The sequence below is a fragment of the Benincasa hispida genome, chromosome 8 (assembly GCF_009727055.1).
Source record: "Benincasa hispida cultivar B227 chromosome 8, ASM972705v1, whole genome shotgun sequence".
Classification (NCBI taxonomy): Eukaryota; Viridiplantae; Streptophyta; class Magnoliopsida; order Cucurbitales; family Cucurbitaceae; genus Benincasa; species Benincasa hispida.
The window spans coordinates 27,013,106-27,035,510 of NC_052356.1; the positions used below are offsets into that span (position 1 = coordinate 27,013,106).

A 22,405-nucleotide genomic window follows, 5' to 3' on the forward strand; every position below is an offset into this window, starting at 1 on the left:
TGGGCTGCATCCGTAGTGTCACCAAGATAAGATATTCATGTTTATCTATCTGCTACAGACTATTCAGGTTATTACTTAAACATGATCCACTTATATGTCACCACATACATGTTTAAGTTATATTAAATAATCTTAGTTAATTGTTTTGGATTAATGAAAATTAAATGTCAAATAAAATAACTCTTTATTTCATTAAATAAATAATTTGTTGTACAAATAATTTACAAACTATGAAACCACGAGATTTAGAGCATCAACCTCAACATAATGAATATAATTTTTGAAGTGAATTTATGCTTTCTTTTGGATTAGATAGTTTGTGTCTATTATTGATAGACTTTGATAGATGTCAAGCAGTTTTTTATCACTGGTAGACATTCATAACCACTCGATCAATGTATTTCACTACTGTAATAAATGTGTCTTTCATCTCCTCTATTTTAGACTTTTCTGATTTGGAAGCTTATGAGGACTAAAACCCTTGCCCACATTCTCTACAAAACTTCTCCTGCCTTGAAGTGAATCCCAAATCAGCAAACCTTTGTGTTATTTTGGGATTCTCTCTGAGACCATAGCCTGAATTCCCATTAGTAACCACCGATTCTGAATCTCTTTTGCTTCTTTTCCTCTCTGTTGGAACTTGAAACTTCAAGATACTGCTTCTTTCCCTTTTCTTCTCTGCAACTCATGGTGATTTCTCATTTTTGTAAATTATGATATGACCTCCCAAAGACTTCCCACACGTAAAGCTCTTGTGGCAAAAGTTGCAAACAAAAACTTGTTTTGTTTAGAATCCTCCATTGGATATTAACTCAAATGATTAGTTAAGAACCCAAGAAGATCATTTCAACATATAGAATGATGCATTCTCTTGATCTTTGAATGAAAAGTTTCCAAATTTGGTTAGCGTGGATACGATCATCGAGAAATCTCTGTATATTTTCTTGGATGTGTGAAACTCTTGGTCAAGAGCAAGATCTGAGAAGTGACTTTCATTTCTGTATATATAGCTATTTCACATCCGTCATAGAATGCTGAAAACAAGAAGAAAGAAAAATTAAATCTGGGAACAAACTTGTGAAAACGCATTATGCAGAAAGTGAAAGGAGGAGGAGGTGTTGGTCTAATATGCCTAGCAATATCGTGTTGTCGATGAACCTCAAAGACCAATCGTCGTGAAGAAAAAAATCACCAGTGGGATGTTCATTATGTGGGTTGAGTTGGGTTTAAATGACTTTTTAGACTTAACTCAATTATTCGAGTTATAAATTTAACTTAAATAACCCTTATTAAATAAACTTAATCCAACCATGAAATATTTGAGTTGAGTTTGGTTCGAGTTGCTCGATCATTTATTTAAATTTTTATTCTAACAAAAAGTGAGATATTAATATGTAAAAATTTGATTTAATTGTTTTCATATATTATTAAAATCAAAATTCAATATCAATTTATATAATGAAAAATTTCTTTCCAAGATACTAAAAATTCATTTATAGAATTGTTGGAGAATAAATTATCCAAAAAGTTAAATAAATTTATGTATATATAATTGTATCACTATTACAAATATATATATATATATATATATATATTTTAAATTTTCAAAAATATTTATTAAACGTTTTATCGATTTTCATGAAATTGAGTGTTGACATTTCCGTCGATCCATATTTTGAAGCAGTTAGATTAAAACTTTTTTTTTTTTTTGTTAGAAAAGGAAAAAAACTAAAAATTCAAGGCAGTTTTGTTCTTGGTCATTTCCAAACGAAGCCTTAACTACTAAGCTTTGGTCTCTAATTCTCATATTTGGTTGCATTGCAAGATCTTCCCTCTCTCCTTCTCTCTGCGACTTGTTCATCTTCAACCTCTGCCCATTTCTCTCCATCGCAACGTTCTTCATCGTTCAATCTATCAGACCTTCGAATTCGAATTCGGTAAGCATTTCAGATCTCGTCTCTCTCTTCCAATTCTTCTTTGCCTTACAATTTCTCAGTCCTTTCTTGCTCTACTTCAAATTTACGATACCACCATTTGGAATCCACGGATTGACGGATTCTCTCTTCCACGCTGATCGCAGAGATCTAAGCACCTCCCGGCAAAATGGCGGGTCGGTTCGGCCTATCGTCAACTGCTCCGGCCACCATGATCGTTACCAATACACCGGCGGCGGACCTTGCACTCACTAATCTTGCTTACTGCTCCGCTTCTGATCTTCAAAACTATGCGGTCCCTGGCACTAAGCTCTTCCTTGCCTTGGTTGGCGATTCCTCTGTCCTCTCACTCTCATATCCTTTTCATTACTTTACATTTACCTCATTCATTCTTTTTTTCCCTTCCTTAGCTGTATTTTACGTTTTCTTTATATCTAATTAGCCATTTTGCATTATATTCCTTAGCTTGGTGAGGTTTCAAGCTCGTCTCGAGGTTAATGTTTGGCTAATTTTAGTATATGAAACCTTGAATTATTCTACTTTCATATTATTAGAGATTATTAACTGTTCTTAGAGCAAACTACTTTGTTCTGTATGAAAACTTCGACATTTGTGGTACTGCTCGTTCAATGTTGTTCATAACTGCTTTTGTCATCTGCTCAATTGGCTATACATTGCTGTTAGAGGAAATTGGCGACTAGTAATTTCAATTATATTATGTTAAAAGTGAGAGTATGTGCATATTCTATGTTGAGGGTTCTCTATCATTTTCTTTCTATTTTTGTGGGCTTAACGGAGAAAAACTCCTCATGGAAGCATAAGCAGTGGCTATATTGCCTTAAATGCTATTCAACGTCGTCATGCTAGAGTTTCAACTGGGGACAGGATATCTGTGGCAAGGTCTTTGTCTATACTGTACTCTTTTTCTTTGCAACTGTTTCAGTAATCATAATACTTTTAAAATGATATTTTCTTAGATTTATCCTGCCAGAGGATTTCAACCTGGCGCTACTTAGATTGGACTTGGAGTTTGTTAAAAAGGGTTCCAAAAGTGAGCAGGTATGCAGAATGAAGTCAAATTTGAACTATTCATGACTGTTCTAGGATAGTTTCGATAGTTTCGAAGCGTATCATCAAGGAATTAATTATTAAGGTTTTATTCCTTTTTTATATTTTTGTAGGTCGATGCTGTTCTCTTGGCTAATCAACTGAGGAAGAGATTTATCAACCAGGTAGAATTTTGAGGTGTAACTTATCTGATATGCATGCTCTTGTTACTTTGTATTCTTCCTGGTGGCCGTATTTCCAATTGTTTGCTTGTTTTTTGTTTTTGGTTTTTTCTAGATTGTGTAAATTTTACATTTCCCCCAATATAGCGCTTCATAAGTTTTCTACAGTGCTATGTTTATAGCACACCATTCCAGACGTTATGTGAAAAATCCCTGATAAATGATAGTTCATAGATATTTTTTTTGATGAATCTGTTATTTTAAAAATATTTGTTAATAAATATCTCATCTCCCAAAGCAAAGTTGATTATCTAGAATGTAGGTATTCTTCGGTTCCTCATTTGGTGTTTAATAATATATGATACCTTCTAGAAAAAGGTTGGAGGTCCATAACTTATTTACTGGTTATGCTTGCATGCAGATAATGACGGCAGGGCAAAGAGTTTCTTTCGAGTACCATGGTACTAACTATATCTTCACAGTTAATCAAGCTGTTGTTGAAGGGCAGGATACATCCAATGGTGTTGAAAGAGGGATGATTTCAAATGATACCTATTTTGTCTTTGAAACATCAAATGGAAGTGGAATAAAGGTTACCTGTTCGAAAATCTCATCCATTTCCTTGTATATTTTTTTCCAGAATATTGAACCCATTTCCTTGTAAGCTTTTCGTCTTCTTCTTCTCATCCCTTACCCTTGGCTAGTTAATTAAACAGCCATTGTAGGTTCCTTTAGATGTAGCTACATTTAGAGCCATAAAGTGGCTTCAAGTTTTCAATCCTGGATTGTCGTATTTTATGGGAATTTATGTGGCTGCTACTTGGTGCAGGCTTAGGCATTATTTCTGAAACTATAGTAACCTCTTTACATCAATTAGGTGTTATTCCTGTGATTTCCATTGTGCTGGAATTTTCCTTCCCATTTCTCTGTGCATTTAATATTATCAATTTAGCGTTTCTAATTCAACAAGACAATCCTAGATTGTAGTATAGAAAAGTAAATATGAATATTAGTAGTTTCCTTCTATGTGATGTGACGTCATGACAAGTCTAGTTTAAAACTACGTTAGACTAACCTCATTATGGATACATTTGATTTCAATATTTATTACTGACTACAGGTCCAATATATTTGAGTTAGGCTGGACCTTTCTTGGTGCTTGCTTGATGTGTTGGCTTAAATGCTCCGACAATGACATTTTCCATGCTTCTCTCACATTTGCTTTCTTTTTCCTCTTTGCTCATTATTGTCTGTGAAGGAAGAGTCCTAATGACGTTGATGTGATAGTAGTCTATAATCATTCTCTATTTAGTGCAGTATTATTGGATGAGTAATTTTTTAAAATTACTTCTCTTTGATTTGCATGCATCTGCTTGCACTTGCAGATTGTTAATCAACGTGAAGCTGCTAGTAGTAACATTTTTCGGCAAAAAGAATTTAATCTTCAAGCACTTGGCATTGGAGGATTAAGTGAAGAGTTTGCTGATATATTTCGAAGAGCTTTTGCCTCTCGTGTTTTTCCTCCGCATGTGACCAGCAAGTAAGAATCTCATAACTATAGTTAATCATTTTCTTGTTGTTATCATGCTTTCTAATCAGATACCTTATGATAGGTTGGGCATTAAACATGTAAAAGGAATGCTGCTTTATGGGCCACCTGGAACTGGCAAAACTCTTATTGCCCGTCAAATTGGAAAAATGTTGAATGGGAGAGAACCAAAGGTTAATATATAAGTTTACCTTCTATATATGTTTGATGTATTTTTTTGCATCATGGGCTCATATCATCCTCTATGTTTAGCATCTGAATTACTTTCTCTCTTTTCCAATCTTTTTCAATTTCCACTTTAGATGCATAAGATCTCTTAATTCTTAGTATTGCCGGGATGAAAAGCTGACTTATTTGTTGAAGTCGACTATTGTTGGTTTGACAAAATAAAGAGCAACAGATTATAAGAACTAAGACCTTCGAGGCATTATGGCCCAATGTTTTCAGGTTTCAGCCATTTTACATGAGCAATTTTCTTCCTTCATCTGGAATTGTCTGTAATAATTACACCTTTACATTGTCAATCTTTTATGATCTCTAAGTGCTATTTCTTCTGCATAGTCTCTGCGAATTATCATAATCCATATTAAGGTCCGGCCAAACTTTGTTTGCTGTCGTGCTCTCTCCCACATGTTTTTCTCCACCTTGTTAGATTGTCAATGGCCCTGAAGTGTTGAGCAAGTTCGTTGGTGAAACTGAAAAGAATGTGAGAGATCTTTTTGCTGATGCTGAGAATGATCAAAGGACCCACGGTAATGGGGGTGATATAGATATTATGATATTTCAACACAAGTATTTCAATTTTGTTAATTCCACGTTGGCTTTTTCTCAAGACAGGAGACCAAAGTGAGTTGCATGTCATAATCTTCGATGAAATTGATGCTATTTGTAAGGTATGTGGTTTTCTTTAATATATTGTAACGTTATTTCTTTTATTTTTGAAGATTCACAAAGAAATTAATGTCCCAAGTGAAAGGCATTAGATCTTCTTAACTCTTCCCATAGTCGTAAAAAACTAAGTTCGCTAAAATGAAGATCTGGCTCATGATGTTGGCTATTATTGAATCAACTTTCTTCTGAATTTTATTTCCAAGGTGAAACTAAGAATAAATCAAATTCAATCCATAGGATAGTAAATGAACACACTGTAATCAGGATTTCACCCATTTGACAACCCTGTTTCTCTTTCATTTGAGTATTTGTCTATATATTATAAGGTTTTGAGCCAAAAGTTGCCCATTTCACCTTTTTGCTTCATGCCTTCAGGCAAGGGGATCAACTAGAGATGGAACTGGAGTTCATGACAGCATTGTCAACCAGTTACTCACGAAGGTTTGTGTGAATTTTTGTGTTGCAAAGTAGTATCAGTACTACATTTGGTGGACCTTCTTTTATACTTATGTATTTTATCACAATGATGATATCATGTCTAAGAAGCATCATTTCTATGCAGATTGATGGTGTAGAATCATTAAACAATGTGCTACTTATTGGCATGACGAACAGAAAGGACTTACTTGATGAAGCCCTTTTAAGGTTTCTTTCTATTGATTGTCTTCTTTCTTTCTATGAAGCATTTCGTTAATGATTCTATAATTAAGCACATGAACTTCCACAGACCAGGTCGCTTGGAAGTTCAGGTTGAAATCAGCCTGCCAGACGAGAATGGCCGTTTACAGATTCTTCAAATTCATACTAACAAAATGAAAGAAAATTCTTTTATTGCTCCTGACGTGAACCTCCAAGAAATTGGTATGTTTATAACCTTTTTTTCCCCTCTCTTTTAAGATAAATATATCATTGGAAAATTTTCACAGATAGAAAAAATGTCAAAATATTTACAAAATTAGCAAAAAAAAAAGAAAAAAAAACATTGCCAGACACTGATAGACTTCTAGTAGTGTCTATCAGTGATAAATTTCTATCAGCTTCTATCACTGCAAGACACTGATAGATCAGTCTCTATCAAAGAAGATTAAAATTTTGCTATTTTATGTAAATAGTTTTTCTTATTTTTCTATTTTTGAAAATCCCATATATAATTTGGTTCTCAAAGCTTACACCTTTTTTAAATTTTATTTCTATTATTCTAAAGGTTTTAAATGGATCGTCAAGTTATAAAAGAATTAATTAAATTATTCAAATTTCTACTCAATATGGTAGTTGAATTGAGAAAAGGGATGGTGAGGCATTTCTATTTATTATTTTTTTAATGATAGAGCATTTTTTAAATGTTAAATAGCATCTTATCCATCATTTTAAAGAATTGAATAGGACCGGGCTGGAATCTTTAATCAGTTAGAGTTAGAGATATTATATTTAACCTTCAAAAGTTGCCAGATGATAGGGAAAAAATGTTTTTACCTATCACGTCTTTATTTTTTAAGACATTATTGAGTACTGAGTGGAAAAATGGATACTTTCACTATAAAGTTGAAAGTTTGAAGGTAGCAATTATCATTTCAAAGGTCAATAGTTTGATCCTCCTGCAGTTATTGAACTAAAAAAAAATAATAATAATAATAAAATCCTGTAAGAGAAGTTATTGAATCTTGAATAGTGAAATTTGAGTGGATTTCCTTTTTATGAACACTGAGGTAGGAGGTGACAATGACGAGGAGTTAGCATGGTGAAGTTTTTGCTGATTGTTTCTCTTCTGTCCTGTTTGACCACATGATGTACGTGGTCGAGGATAATAATTTTGAAGGTTTCTGAGTTATTAAAATCTATTTTGACAGCTGCTCGTACAAAGAACTACAGTGGTGCTGAAATTGAAGGGGTTGTGAAAAGTGCAGTATCATATGCCTTAAATAGACAATTAAGTCTTGATGATCTTACGAAGCCTGTTGATGAAGAGAGCATTAAGGTTACAATGGATGACTTTCTGAACGCAGTCCAAGAAATCGTTCCTGCTTTTGGTGCTTCAACAGATGACCTTGAAAGATGCAGGTTATTTTACAAACTATCTTTTGTTAATATGTTCTATGAAATCAATGTAATTTATTATGTTCTTTTTAGGCTTAATGGTATGGTGGATTGTGGTGGACGACATAAGCACATTTATGAAAGAGCAATGTTACTTGTAGAGCAAGTTAAAGTGAGCAAGGGAAGTCCACTAGTTACTTGTCTTCTCGAAGGCCCAAGTGGCAGGTATGCTTCATCAGGCCTTTTTTTTAAACACAATTTTTATTATACACAAGTTCAATTAGTTAGTTTTGGCTAAGACCTCACCTGTCTACAGTGGCAAAACTGCAATGGCGGCTACTGTTGGCATCGACAGTGAGTTTCCATATGTCAAAATTGTAAGTTATTTTAATTTGTGTTTTAGATTTTTGTTCCCTGTCCATGCATTTACATCCTTCTGTACTGTCTCATTACCTGGTTTTCAGTTGGTTAATCCTATTTTCTATTGTGTTTTTGTTTTTTGTTTTTTGTTTTTTTTCCCTTTTCTTGTTGGTTAGATATCAGCAGAATCAATGATTGGTCTTCTTGAGAGCACAAAATGCGCGCAGATTGTCAAGGTTTGTCTGTGTTTCTAGGGCTACTAGCTTGTCACTCACCTCAGTGTTAAACAAAGCTTACAGTGAAGCAAATTTATGCCTGCTTGATAATTATGTCTGCAGAAAGTTCTATGAGAGTTATGTTTAAGTTTTTGGCTAATGACCTTGGAATTTATTTGAAGGGACTTATATGACGTGTCACTATTTCATAGGTTTTTGAGGATGCATACAAGTCTCCATTGAGCATTATCATTCTTGACGACATTGAAAGGTAACTGTTGCTAATTCTGACAATTATCCTAGTAATTAACTTATTAGTATTCTCGCCACGAACCTCTTTTTAATATTAAAGTGCCTTATTGCAGATTACTGGAATATGTTGCCATTGGTCCTCGTTTTTCAAATTTGATGTCTCAAGCACTGATGGTTCTTCTCAAACGGCTTCCTCCCAAGGTTTCTGTCAATTTTCTGAACCTGAAGTTTTTAATTCACACCGATTTCATTTTCATTAGAACACGATAGTGATTTACATGGCTCCCTGAAGCTGTGGGAGGTCAAGTTTATATTCCATGGGAATACGAAAGTACAAATCACGCTTTCATGTTTTGGCTTTTCATCCGTGGCACTCTTCTATAATATAGTAATCTAACTGATAGTTACTAATCTATTTACCATTTGAATTACATGTCCAGGGTAAAAAGCTTCTGGTAATTGGAACAACTAGTGAAGTGGGCTTTTTAGATTCAGTTGGTATTTGTGATGCTTTCTCAGTCACCTACCATGTTCCAACATTGAAAACGGATGATGCAAAGAAGGTAAGTACTGAATACTCTTGCCACCCTTGTCGTTTCTTTTCAGATCTTAACTGCAGACATTTGTTATATTCTCGTGCTATTAAATGGGCCGGGTGTTGTACCATGTGGGATGAATTGCTATTTCCTGGTTCACTTCTGGTCTCAGAAGCTTCTTACCTATAGTCATAGAAAATTGTGCTGGACAAGAGCAAGAATTTCTTATTGTGCGCCTCTCAGAGAAATCTTTGTATAGTGATACTTGGTTTTATAAATTTACAAAATTATACTATAATTTTACCCAAAAACAAGAAAAAAATTATATGCAGATTCCTTCTCTGGATCAACTTATCTAGACTTGCATTGAACTGCTAATGCCCTCTGTTTCATTTTTTTTTTTTTGACGACAGAAAAAACATGTAAGAATACAACGCTCTTTGTTTCCTTTTTTTCTTAGGTGATGCAACAACTGAATGTTTTTGCGGAGGATGATGTGGATGCTGCTGCCGAGGCTGTCAGTGATGTAAGTTCATCTTTGTTTAACCTTTTCTGCAGTTATGTTTTATTTTACATAATCCTTCCCTTGTTTAGTTTTCTCAAATACCAAAACTAGATAGATGTACTAAGTTCGCCGCTCACATGCTCAGTTGCGTGGGATGATAATAGGATTTTTTTTTATCCAATTTTGGTTTTATTTTGCTCGAGAATAAGGTCTATTTGATAGCGATTTCTTTTTTAAAATTTGCCGTATATACATATTTTTAAAGAAAAGACAATAGACAAACTCTTTATTTTTTTTGCTAATTTAAAAAAAAAATCTTAGAAAATTGGAAAACAGACGATTAATAAAATAATAGAATTTTTATGGACTTATTGTATTAAATCTACTCAAATCATTGATTCAAGCTTTAAGAAATGGTAATGAGCCTGCGCCCTATGGTGATTTCACACAGCATTTGACTAAAAGTGGGACTTGTTCCCATTAACCCTTGAGATGAAGATCCTCTGGTTTGATTAATTTTTTTTGACAAAAACCTAATAGTATCATATTCTCTCCCCATTGTTGAATGAATTGTTCTCATTAAGTAATTGAATTGGTATATTTATTTCAATTGAAGTGTTCAATCTTTTAAATTTGGTAATAATTTTGATATATTTGTGGTAGAAGAATTCAGAATTTTAGTACTCCTTTTTAAACTTGTGGTTTTACTCTGCCATTTAGATGCCCATCAAGAAGCTGTACATGTTAATTGAGATGGCTGCTCAAGGTGAACGTGGTGGAGCAGCAGAAGCAATCTATTCTGGCTCACAGAAGATTAAGATCTCTCACTTTTTCGACTGCCTCCAGGATGTCGTCCGATACTAGATTTCGATTCTTTCATTTGGTTTTGCACCTTATAATTATAACCTTTTCTTTTGATATCGGGTTTCGGGGCTTTGATTTGTGTTTAATTTGATAATTTTGAGCTCCATGGTTGCCGATTGCCAGCTGGTTGTTGATTGAGATTGGTCGAGGTGCATATAAGAGGGAAAACAATTTTGAACTTTGGTACTCCATAGAATACTGAGTTGATCGATTGCAACGGCCATTGATGGCGGATTTTCTTGTTCAACCCAACTGCTGTTTTTAACAAACTGACATTATTAATTCTTAGATTTTCCTCAGGTGATGAATTGGAGTTACTGTTTTGAGAACCAAGGAAAATGATTGAGCTATTTGATTGTCTCATATTCGAATTGTTTCCATAATTATTTCCTTCTGAGGTTTTCTGGAAATTCACTGAGAAGTGTTTAATCTCTGCTGGCCATGGGAAATATCTCTTAAGTTTCTCATTCTCTAACTGAGGTTCATTCTCGCCTTATTTCTTCTATCACCTCTGATTTCTTAATTTGAAATTTAGGCCCATTTGGATTGCCTCGAGAAACAAAATATTTTTTACAAAATTTAAACACTTGAATAAAATTGATTAGGATATACTTGAAAATTTATTTTGAGTCGTCAAACGTTCCAATTTCTTCTAAAATAATTTATTTTTTAAATTAAACACTTAAACATGTACTTCAAACACAACCTTAGTCTAATTAAAGTTTAGTCCTTATGGTTCTATAAAGCCTTCATAAATAGTGTCAAAATGAGTATAGCTTAACCAATAGTGTTTATATTGTCAATCAGGAAGTTAGAGGTTCAATTTACACAACTCATATATTGTCAAAGAAAAGAAAGCTTCCATAAATAATCCTTATGTTGGCTTTTATCAAACCATAGAGATTATTTATAAGGTGTTATCAAACAATAGTGATAAGACAATCTTTATATTCAACCAAAAGATCCAAGCTTTTCTTGAAGTGAGGGTCCTTGAATTTAAGAAACTAATGCCAGCTTATACGAATTGAAATTAATTGAAATTAAAACACTAGAATTAGATTACCTCTTAGATCAAAGATCTAAATATAAGATTTGAGATTCTGTTTCATAGATTGAGCCACTCTACAATCAAACTTGATCAAAGCTTGATTGAATGACTCACATACGTTCAATTACAAGGATTGCAAGAACTTAGAAAATGCAAAGCTAGTTGTTGAATTCTAAGTAAAGGGTCTCAAATATGAGAAATATAATTCATTCATAAAAATTCTTATTACAATTAAAACAATAGAAGACTTTATATATCATTTTAAAGATTGCAAACTATTTAATCTAAATTAACTAAAAGTAAAAATAAAACATTAAAGAAGTTTCTTCTCAATTTCCATCTTTTCAACTACCATCTTTAATGCATCTTCCTTAAAAAAACCAACCTCCACCTTTCTAACTACCATCTTTAATTCATCTTCTTCTAGAAACATTGATTAGACATAAAAAAGAAAAGAAGCCGACATTACTATAAAAATGATGTGAACTAATACAAGAAAAGTAACTTAATATCTACTCTATGGTCTATTTCAACCGAGCAAATATTGACCTTCAATATTCCAAAATGGTCCTTCGTCCCTAGGATTAGCATGTAGCACATGTGAAAATAGAGGATGAACCAACCCCACGCAATCTTGCAAGTGAAGAATGAATGATCGTTGATTTTTTGTTGCCTTGAATCGTGTAATAGGTCAAATCGAAACATGTGGAACAACATAATTTTTATCACATAAAGGATTAAATTTCTAATTTTTTAAAACCATAAAAGCTAAATTCTAACTTTCTTAAAACTATAGGATCGAATTTGTAATTTAACCTAAGATTTTTAATTTATGTTTCAATTATGCTCTATCATGAAAAGTTGTATTTTAACCTTCAAAAAATATCTTTGGGAACTTTATCATTAAAATGATGTGTGGAATTTGGCATGATGGGTAAAATTTGAAAGACATGCATGATATCATTTACAATATTATTATATAAACTGTTGCGGTAGTTGATAGGTAAAAATTGATTTTGTGAATGATACTAGTTTGAGTTGAAATGACATGCTACGGAAGTTGCGAAGCAAATATGAATGCATTCAAACTTCTTATATTACACTTATCTATTTAGTGTTTGAGGATACTTTATATAATATTTATTGTAATAAGTACAGCACATTAAATTATAGTGAGAAACCAACAAGAAATACAAACTGGAAGATGTTGGTATTAAGAAATTTCTTGTGCGACAATTTTTAGATTATGACATAATTAATACCAAGTTAGTGGTCAATAAGATTGAAGAACTACAAAATTCGATGACTTTGTTCCACTTGAGAACGTTGTTGATGAAGGGGTTAAGTTGTGGAGTTGCGTTTTTATGGGCAAATTTTTCGAGGGATGGCTTCCAATCGAGTTTATTTTTCAATTAGTTGTTAAGGTGTGGGGTCGTGTAGAAGTGTCGTTGATTACTATCTTGAAGGACGGTTTGGTTCTTTTTTAGTTTAAGAAAGAGGAGGCTTAGAATTGGGGATTTTTAATGGTCCTTGGCATATGTAGGGTAAACCTATTCTGTTAAAGAAGTGAGTCCCGAGCAATGTTCTTGAGACCTTCATGTTTGATCGAGTATCGATCTGGGTGAAGTTGCTTCGAGTTCCTTTGGAATTGTGGACTCCTTGAGAGTTGAGTATTTTTGGTCAACTAATTTGTATGGATAAGGCTACTAAGAAGTGTTGTCGTGGATTGTCTTTTTCTCGTCTTTGTGTTGAGGTGGGGGTAGAGGATGATTTTTCCCATTTTGTGACAATTCAATTTTGGGGTGAGGATTTTGAGATCTTAGTAGAGTATGCTTGGAAGTCACACAAGTATGTTATAGTTTTGGTCATTTTGTAACCATTAAAACTAAAAAGAGAAAAATTTCTCTTAAAGATAATGTTCATCTTTGGTATCTAAAATTAGGTCATATTATTCTCAATAGAATTGAGAGGTTGGTTAAGAATGGACTTCTAACGAGTTAGAAGAAAATTCTTTATCTGTATGTGAATCTTGTCTAGAAGAAAAGAAATGACAAAATGACCTTTTACCGGAAAAGGTTATAGAGCCAAAGAACCCTTGGAGCTTATACATTCAGACCTCTGTGGTCCGATGAGTGTAAAAGCTGGAGGAAGGTTTGAATATTTTGTCACTTTTACGGATGATTATTCAAGATATAGGCATATTTACCTAATGCAACTTAAATCTGACACACTTGAAAAGTTCAAGGAGTATAATGCTGAAGTTGAAAATTTGTTAGGTAAAAAGATTAAAACACTTCAATTAGATCGAGGTAGAAAGCAACAAAACGGTGTATCAGAAAGGAGAAATAAAACCCTGTTGGACATGGTTCACTCTATGATGAACTATACTTCTCTACCTATCTCGTTATGGGGTTATGTAGTGGAGACTGCAGCTTACCTTTTAAACAAGGTTCCATCAAAGAATGTTACTGGAACACCTTTTAAATTATGGAGAGGTCGTAAAAGTAGTTTACGAAATCTTAGGATTTGGAGATGTCCAACTCATATGCTTGTGAAAAATCCAAAGAAATTGGAACCACGTTCAAGATTATGCCTATTTGTAGGTTATTCTAAAGAAACAAGAAATGGTCTATTTTGATCCAAAAGAAAACAAAGTATTTGTATCAACAAATGTTACTTGATTAGAAGGAAACCACATTAGAGAACATAAGTCAAGGAGCCAAATCGTATTAAATGAAATTTCTAAAGAAACTACTGAAACTTCAACAAGAGTTGTTGATGTTGCTTCATCTTGTCAAACACATCATTCTTAAGTGCTGAGAGAGCCTTGACGTAGTAGAAGGATTGTAACCCAACCTACTCGCTATTTGGTTTTAACAAAAACCCAAACCATCATATTAGATGATAAGGTTGAGGATCCATTGCCTTACAAAAAAACAATGGTTAATGTTGACAAAGATGAATGGATCAAATCTATGGATCAAGAAATGGAGTCTATGCATTCCAATTCAGTCTGGGAACTTATAAATCAACTTGATGAAGTTAAACCCATAGGTTGCAAATGGATCTACAAGAGGAAACTAGGTGTAGATGGAAAGGTGCAAACCTTTAAGGCTAGACTAGTAGCAAGGGAGTGGACTATGAAGAAGCTTTCTCACATATTGCTATGATTAAGTCTATTTGAATTCTATTATCTATCCCCACACATTATGAATATGAGATATGGAAAATGAGTGTTAAGACCGCCTTTTTGAATAGTAATCTTGACGAAACCATCTACATAACCCAACCAGGGATTCATTGAACAAAGTCAAGAGCAAAAGGTTTGCAAGCTTAATCAATTCATTTATGGATTTAAATAAGCATCTCGATCTTGGAATATAAGGTTTGATTCTACAGTCAAATCTTTAGCTTTTATAAAAATGTTATTAAGCTTTGTGTTTACAATAAGATCATCAATAGTTTAGTAGCTTTTCTCTCAGCCGCAAGTGACTTATTTATGTAGTGGCCGGCATTCCTACGTGCTTCTCCTTGCTCACCGACTTCCCTTATTGACTCCTCTTCATTGCTTAAAAAAAACTTGAAGTGCCACTAAACGGATAATTGTAAGGGACCTACAATCCCAAGCACTGGCCATAAAGTTTCTCAGGCAGCGTATATTGACTTCCTCCTTTGCCATCCATCACTTTCCCTATTAGACTAGAGTCCCTAAGGCTAACAAGAAAGTTAAGGCAATGTTGGAGTAAGTAAGCCATTGGAAGTTGCCACTCTCAAAGTTCTATAAAAGCAATGGCCCTAGTAAGGAAAGGGGCAGGCAATAGCGCAGTGGGTAGTCCTATATATGCCATGTTGTGTACTAGACCCGACATCTGCCATGTAGTAGGAGTAGTTAGTAGATATCGATCCAATCCAGGATTTGATCACTGACAACGGTTAAAGCTATTCTCAAGTATCCTAGGAGAACGAGAAAATATATGCATGTATGGGGCTAAGGATTTGATCCTTACAGGATACACTGACTCTGATTTTCAGACTGATAAGAATTCAAGAAAATCCACATCAAGGTTAGTGCTCACTCTGAATGAAGAAGCTTTAGTATGGCGCAACATTAAGAAAGGTTGTATTGCGGATTCCACCATGGAGGCTAAGTATGTAGCTGCCTGTAAAGCTGCTAAAGAAGTCATTTTGCTCAAAAAGTTTCTCACAAATTTGGAAGTTGTTCCAAATATGTCATTGCCCATCACACTTTATTATGATAATAGTGGTGATGTGGCAAACTCTAAGGAGCCTTGTAGCCAAAAACGTGGGAAGCATATAGAGCGCAAATATCATTTTATCAGAGAGATTGTGCAATGGGGAGATGTGAACATCACGAAGATTGCCTTAGAGCACAATATTGCTAATCCATTTATAAAGGCTCTCACGACTAAAGTTTTTTAGGGTCACTTGGAGGGTCTGGGTCTACGAGATATGATTAATCTAAACTAGGGCAAGTGAAAGATTTTATTGGGTATCCTGTATGCCCTAATTTACTGTATTGTATATTGATACTTTACCTTAATTTGTATATATACTTTACTTTCCTACTCGTATTTTATTGTATTTTAATACATTTCACTAGCTTTGGACAAGTGGGAGATTGTTGAGATTGATGTCCTAAATCTAGTGTATCTCGGGTTTTGTTATTTTTTTAACACAAATTATTCATCTAATAAAATCAAAAGTATTTTATTTGACATTTAGACAACATTAATTCAATCCAATGAACTAAGACCCAAGGTTATATGATGTCACTTGAACAATATGTGGTTGATATACAGGTGGTTCATGTTCAAGTAATAACCTAAAAGGTCTGTAGTAAATGGATGAAAGTTGGGTGCCTTATCATAGTAACACTATGGATACAACTCAATTTGCAATGTTACATGAGATGTAAGTGCTACAAACAATATGAACCATATTTTTCATGTAAAGACATGTGAGTGGAGGTATTTGTATAAAGGAGTTTATACATAGATCGAACCATGAAATAATTAGTTTCTCTTTATAACACTGTTACTTGAAGAAACTAATATTTCACTAAGATGACCATAGAAAACTTGACCTTAATCCTGAGTGAGTTGTGAACTTCTGTTTATGACGACAATCCTTTGATCTACACAGGTGAAAGTGGCCATGATAGCTGGCTTAATAAGCCTACCATTTTAGGGATTTGTCTGATTAGTGATCTGCGAACATAGTTATACAATATGGAATTCACTCCTTTATATTCCTTGGGAAAGTAGATAAATTGCTCCCTTAATAGCTGGTTCCGAGCCTTGAATAATGAGGCCTCAACCTCTCACTGGCCCGGGAGGTGTTAGTTTATAGTTGAAGTATAAACTATTTGTTCATTAGAGAAATCAATGGTACTTAAGGAGTTAGATATAACTACAGGGGTAAAACGGTATTTTGACCCAACTGTAGTTATGAGCATTTGTTAAGGGTTATCGCTTTGTTAATTGGTTATATCTATAGACACAAAAATATATCTACAATGCGAAGAATGAAACTATCGATCTTTAATGGAGTGATCGGTAGTTACTGAATATTGATTAATTGGATTAAAGGAGTTTAATCAATTAATCCCATATCATTGGAGCTTCTAACTTGTAGATCCATAAGGTCCTCTTGTTAGCTCATTAAAGAATAGTAATGACGAATGATTTAAATTGTTCAATCAAATGAGAGAATTTTATATTAATGAGATTAATATATAATGGTTAATTATAGATATGATCTATAATCCAAATTATATAAGAGAGAGATATTTGAATAATATTCAAATATTAAATTTATATGAATTGGATTAATAAAGAGATGTACATATATAAATATGTGAAATTTATATGTTAATTAACTTCATACTAAATATGATTTAATATAGTTATTTCATTGATTAATTAATGGTCAATTAATTGATTAAGAAATTATGGAGATTGGAGGTTAGTATAAATATCTTATATTTATGATACTAAAATAAATGTATATTAAATAGGATTTAATATATGGTTATTTAATTAATGTGTCAAATAAATAAGAGTTATTTAATTAATTAACACTAAGGGTATAAAGGAAAATTTTTGGTGAATGGGTTAACCCTTCTCCATATAAATATATCATTATAGCTCATTTAGAGTAAGGAGTTTTTACACAAAAATCTACCCTCCAAACCTCCACCTTCTCTCTAACTTTTCCCTTTCCTCCTCAAAAGTTCTTGGAGTCCACTCTTTCAAATTCTTTGGAATCCTAGAGAATAACAAGGTAATTTTATTGATGGTATCCTTCTTCATTATAGAAGTTTGAGATCGTTGATAATAGTGGAAGAGGAAAGCTAAAGAAATCAACAAAGGTGAGTTAAGCCAAGATGCGGCCCATGTGTGTGTAATAATAATTCCTTTCATTGAGAGATGAGAGAATTGACTTTAGTGCCGCAAAATTTATATTAATAACCAAATAAAAAACACAAAGAAATAGAAAGAAAAGAAAGAGTTTTTGTTTTGATTTCTTCTTTTCTTTCTCTTTTCTAGCATGCTTATGGTTTTGTTTGAATGTTTATCCTACAAATGCATACTTTATTTTACTATTTTTGTTTCCATAAAAATGAATGTCTAAATGCAAGGCGTTCACACGCTTCCGCGGGAATTCGATTCCTTCAGTTGGAAATGTAATTTCACAAGATAGAATTCACTCTTTCCCATATAGCGTAAGTAGATTAGTAGTTTCTGGGCCATGTCCTCTTATTGACCCGAGAGGGACATGGCTTATGGTTAGATCATAAACAAATTATTCATTAAAGTAACACTGATTCCTCTAATTAACCATTTGTTTATGGTCTAACCATAAACTAAGTCCTTCTCCGGTTAGTGAGAGGATGGGGACCTTAGTTCAAGACCCACAATCAAAACTTAAGGAAACTATTCATCTAATTACCCTATATGGGAAGAAGTGTATTCGATCTTGTATCGTTATATTCCCTACTCTCATTCAGTCAAGTCCCCAAAATGGTAGGCTTATTGAGTCTGAGCGACTCGACCATTCACACCTATGTAAATCAAAGAACGAGACTTCACAGACATGAATTCATAATTCACTCAAGATTAAGATCGAATCACACATGATCATGCTATAAAATATTAACCTCATCAAGTAATGGATTTACAAAGAGAGATTAATTATTTTTTGATCTGGTCTTATGCAAACTCTTTGTATAGGATACCCCTACTTATACGTCTCTATATGAACGGCTTGGATCAAACCATTTGTACTATTATAAATGAAGGAACTTTATGAGGAGAGAATCTTGAGCGGAAGCAAGATCGTCCCAAATCCATTTTTCATTGAATGTAAGTTTTATAGTAAATCAAGAACAAAATATGCATTTACATAAAGTATAGCATACATTAAAAAACAAAAACTTAGGGTTTCAGAACCCCTTATCTTTGAAGAATATTCTTCAAGAATCCCTCGAACAAGTCACGAAAGGATCTCCTTCTCCAAAAGCGACACCATCAAATGGAGCCTCCTGTATTCTGCTTAGGGATTGGGAATGGCAGGAGGTGTGGGCTTTGCCTTAGGGTTTTGGAAGAAGGAAGGAGATGGAGAGGAGGAGAGGGAGGAGAAGAACTTTTCTTCTATTTTCGTTTCTTTCAGAGAGAACTATTCTCTTAGTGTTTCATGGAGGAAGATGAATGAGCACTATCCCTCTCTTTGACCCCTCTCATCATGTATTTGGCTGAGAGAAATTAAGGAGAGCTACAACTCCCTCCCTTTAATTAATTAATATTAATTTAATAAAATAAAATTAATAAAAACTATACATATAATAACAACCTTATTATATGTATATAAACTATATGTTATATCCCATATCCCATATAATCTATACTTACATATTGTATCAAATACAATATAACCTATAGATGTATTTTCTCTCAACCATACGTGACATTTAATATAAATCACATTTATAGTAAACTCACTTATATGAATCTCATTCATATAATTGATATTTGGATCATATCCAAATATTTAATTCCTCTCAACTCATTTATGATATTTAATATAAATCATATTTGTATTAAATTTAACTACAACAAAGTGGGTCGTATTAATAGTATCACTAGGATAAGGCACCAAACCTTATTCATATACTATAAACCTTTGGGTTATTTCTTAAACATGATCCACCTGTATATCAACTACATACTGTTCAAGACTACATGTAATAACCTTGGATTTTTAACTATTAATGGGTAATTTAATATTTCTTATGAATGAAACCAACTAATTAATTACGAAGCTTTATGGCATAAATTCCAACAATTATTTAGCTTAGGAAGTTCTTAACAGATTAGGAAGTTGTTCCAAATATGACTTAGTTCATCATACGTTATTGTGATAACAGTGGTGTTGTGGTAAACTCTAAATAACCTTGAAGCCATAAAAGAGGAAAGCACATACACTTGATTAGAGAGATCTTGCAATGAGGAGACGTGATTGTCACGAAGATGGCATCAAAGCACAATATTGTTGATCTCTTTACAAAGGCTCTTATGACTAAAGTGTGTGAGAGTCATCTGGAGGGTTTAAGACTATGAGATATGCATCATCTTGTCTAGCGGAAGTGGGAGATGTAATTGGATATAGTGTACGTCCTAGTTTATTGTATCATAAAGTAGTTTTATTATATTGTACAGTCTCACTAGCTTTGAATAAGTGGAAGATTGTTGCGTTTTATGCCCTAAACTAACGTATAAAAAAATTATTGATTATTAATAAAATAATATTTATTTATTTTGTATCTTAATCTTGCATAACTCAATCGAAAAAACATAATCCAAGGTTATTTACATGAAATTTGAGTAGTATATAGTTGACATACAGTGGATTTCATTCAAGTAATAGCCTAAACAGTCTATAGTAGATGGATAAGATTGGGTGCCTTATCCTGATAGCACTATTGGTACAACCCACTTTGTAAAATATTACAAACGATGTAATCCAAATTGTTCATGTAGAGATAAGTGAGTGGGGTTATACTACTGATAGCACCGAAAATGTGTTATCTCTCTACTTAATTTGGGGATTTTACTTAATTTAATGTTCTTAATTGATGATTTTGTAGATCTCAATTATTTAAGAGGTGGAAAAAATTGTTCGGAGTGAAACGATGCTAAAACAGACCAAATTAGAGCTTTATTGTATCAAGGGAGAAAGAAGGCGACAAAATTAAAAAAAATGTCCTTAAGAAGCACTGGACAATAGTGTAGCGGTGCCGTGCTTGGTGCATTTTTTCGAGAGCCTCAATTTTGTGAAGTTGGGAGAGTGTTGCAACATTGTCCTGTGGCATCGTGGTGCTCCATAATGTGATGGCGAATTGTGCGCGCGTTGTAGCACAACGTTGTGCTTCAAGGGGGCCTCTCAGCCCCCTAGTGCCATGACGCTACACCCTAGCGCCGCATAGTCACATCTAACTCCTTAAGTATCACTGGTCTCTCTAATGAATAATAAGTCATAGTCTAACTATGACCAAGCATCTCTCGAGCCAAGAGAGGGTGTGGCGTCACATTGTTCAAGACCTAGAATTAGCCCTTAAGGGAGCAATTTATTTACTTACCCCGACATTAGGAAAGGAATAAATTTCGTCTTGTGCAGCTGTGTTCCCAATTCCCCAATCAGATGAATCCCCAAAATGGTAGTCTTATTAAGTCGACAATCTGGCCATTCTTACCCATACAAATCAAAGAACCACCTTCATTCGTAGGAGTTCACAACTCACTCAGGATTCAGGCCGTGTCACCTATGGTCATCCTAGTGAAGTGTAAGTATCTACTATTAACGACATTAAATAATGAGGCTATTCATTTCGTAGTCCGATCTTATATAAACCCTTTTTTATAAAACATCCTCGCTCACATGTCTCTACATGAATGACCAGGATCAGATCATTTGTAGCACTTTACAACAATTTTAACATCTAAAAAGTGGGTCGTATTTGTAGTGTCACCAGGATAAGGTATCCAACTTTATCCATTTACTACAGACCGTTTAGGTTATCACTTAAATATGATCCACCTATACGTCTTTACATACATGTTTAAGCTACAGAAGTTAACCTTAGATGTTAGTTTATTTGTTTTGTGGGTTAATGCTACTAAATTTCAAATAAAATATCTTAGATTTTATTAAATAAATAAATTATTTGTACATTACAATTACAAACTATAGAACCCACGAGATTTAGGTCACCAACTCCAACAATCTCCCACTTGTCCTAAAGCTAGTGGGGTGTACATCATAAAAGTCACACTAATATAAAGTTACACAAAACAACAAACTAGGGCATAAAACGCGCCCAATAAAATATCTCCCACTTGCCCTAGACTAGATGTGGCCTATCCCGTAGGCCTATACTCTACAGGTGACCCTCAAACACCTTAGTCATGAGATCCTTTGTAAATGAATGAGCAATATTGTGTGCCAAAGCCATCTGCGTGATGATCACGTCTCCTCAATGCACAATCTTTCGAATGAGATGATACTTCCGCTCAATGCGCTTCTCGCATTCTTGACTCCTAGGCTCTCAAAAATTAGCCACAACACCACTATTATCACAGTAAAGCGTGATGGGCTTAGACATATTTAGAACCATTTTCAGATCAGTAAAAAATTTCCTGAGCCACATAGCTTCCTTAGCAGCTTCACAAGCCGCTATGTACTCAGCCTCCATAGTGGAGTTAGCATGCATCCCTACTTGGTGCTTCTTTAGACTACTGTCCCTCAGTTAAGAGTGAACACTGATCTTGATGTGGACTTATCAGTCTTGAAATCAGAGTCTATGTATCCTATAAGGATCAAATCCTTAAAACTAGACACAAGCATGTAGTCCCTCATTCTCCGAAGATACTTGAGGATGTTTTTAACGGTGTTCCAATAATCATATCTTG

At 33.9% G+C, this 22,405-nt stretch overlaps 1 protein-coding gene across 1 annotated transcript; it reads left to right on the forward strand.

The window, feature by feature from the left end:
• The first annotated feature begins 1,745 nt into the window (after positions 1–1,745).
• LOC120083671 (vesicle-fusing ATPase) lies at positions 1,746–10,734 on the forward strand. Its single transcript, XM_039039511.1, has 22 exons — positions 1,746–1,937; positions 2,081–2,288; positions 2,739–2,834; positions 2,912–2,993; positions 3,116–3,166; positions 3,585–3,755; positions 4,549–4,703; positions 4,777–4,885; positions 5,365–5,464; positions 5,550–5,605; positions 5,979–6,044; positions 6,166–6,248; positions 6,331–6,464; positions 7,451–7,661; positions 7,731–7,862; positions 7,954–8,014; positions 8,174–8,233; positions 8,425–8,483; positions 8,578–8,665; positions 8,905–9,027; positions 9,461–9,526; positions 10,226–10,734. Exons 2-22 carry the CDS (start codon positions 2,104–2,106, stop codon positions 10,367–10,369), a joined length of 2,232 nt encoding a protein of 743 aa, XP_038895439.1. The 5' UTR covers positions 1,746–1,937; positions 2,081–2,103; the 3' UTR covers positions 10,370–10,734.
• The last annotated feature ends 11,671 nt before the right edge of the window (positions 10,735–22,405 follow it).

Coding starts and splice junctions, on each gene's coding strand:
- LOC120083671 (XM_039039511.1), top strand. CDS start 2,104: ATGGCGGGTCGGTTCGGCCTATCGTCAACTGCTCCGGCCACCATGATC. Junction 5,606..5,978: donor AAATTGATGCTATTTGTAAG/GTATGTGGTTTT, acceptor TCATGCCTTCAG/GCAAGGGGATCAACTAGAGA. Junction 7,863..7,953: donor CTCGAAGGCCCAAGTGGCAG/GTATGCTTCATC, acceptor ACCTGTCTACAG/TGGCAAAACTGCAATGGCGG.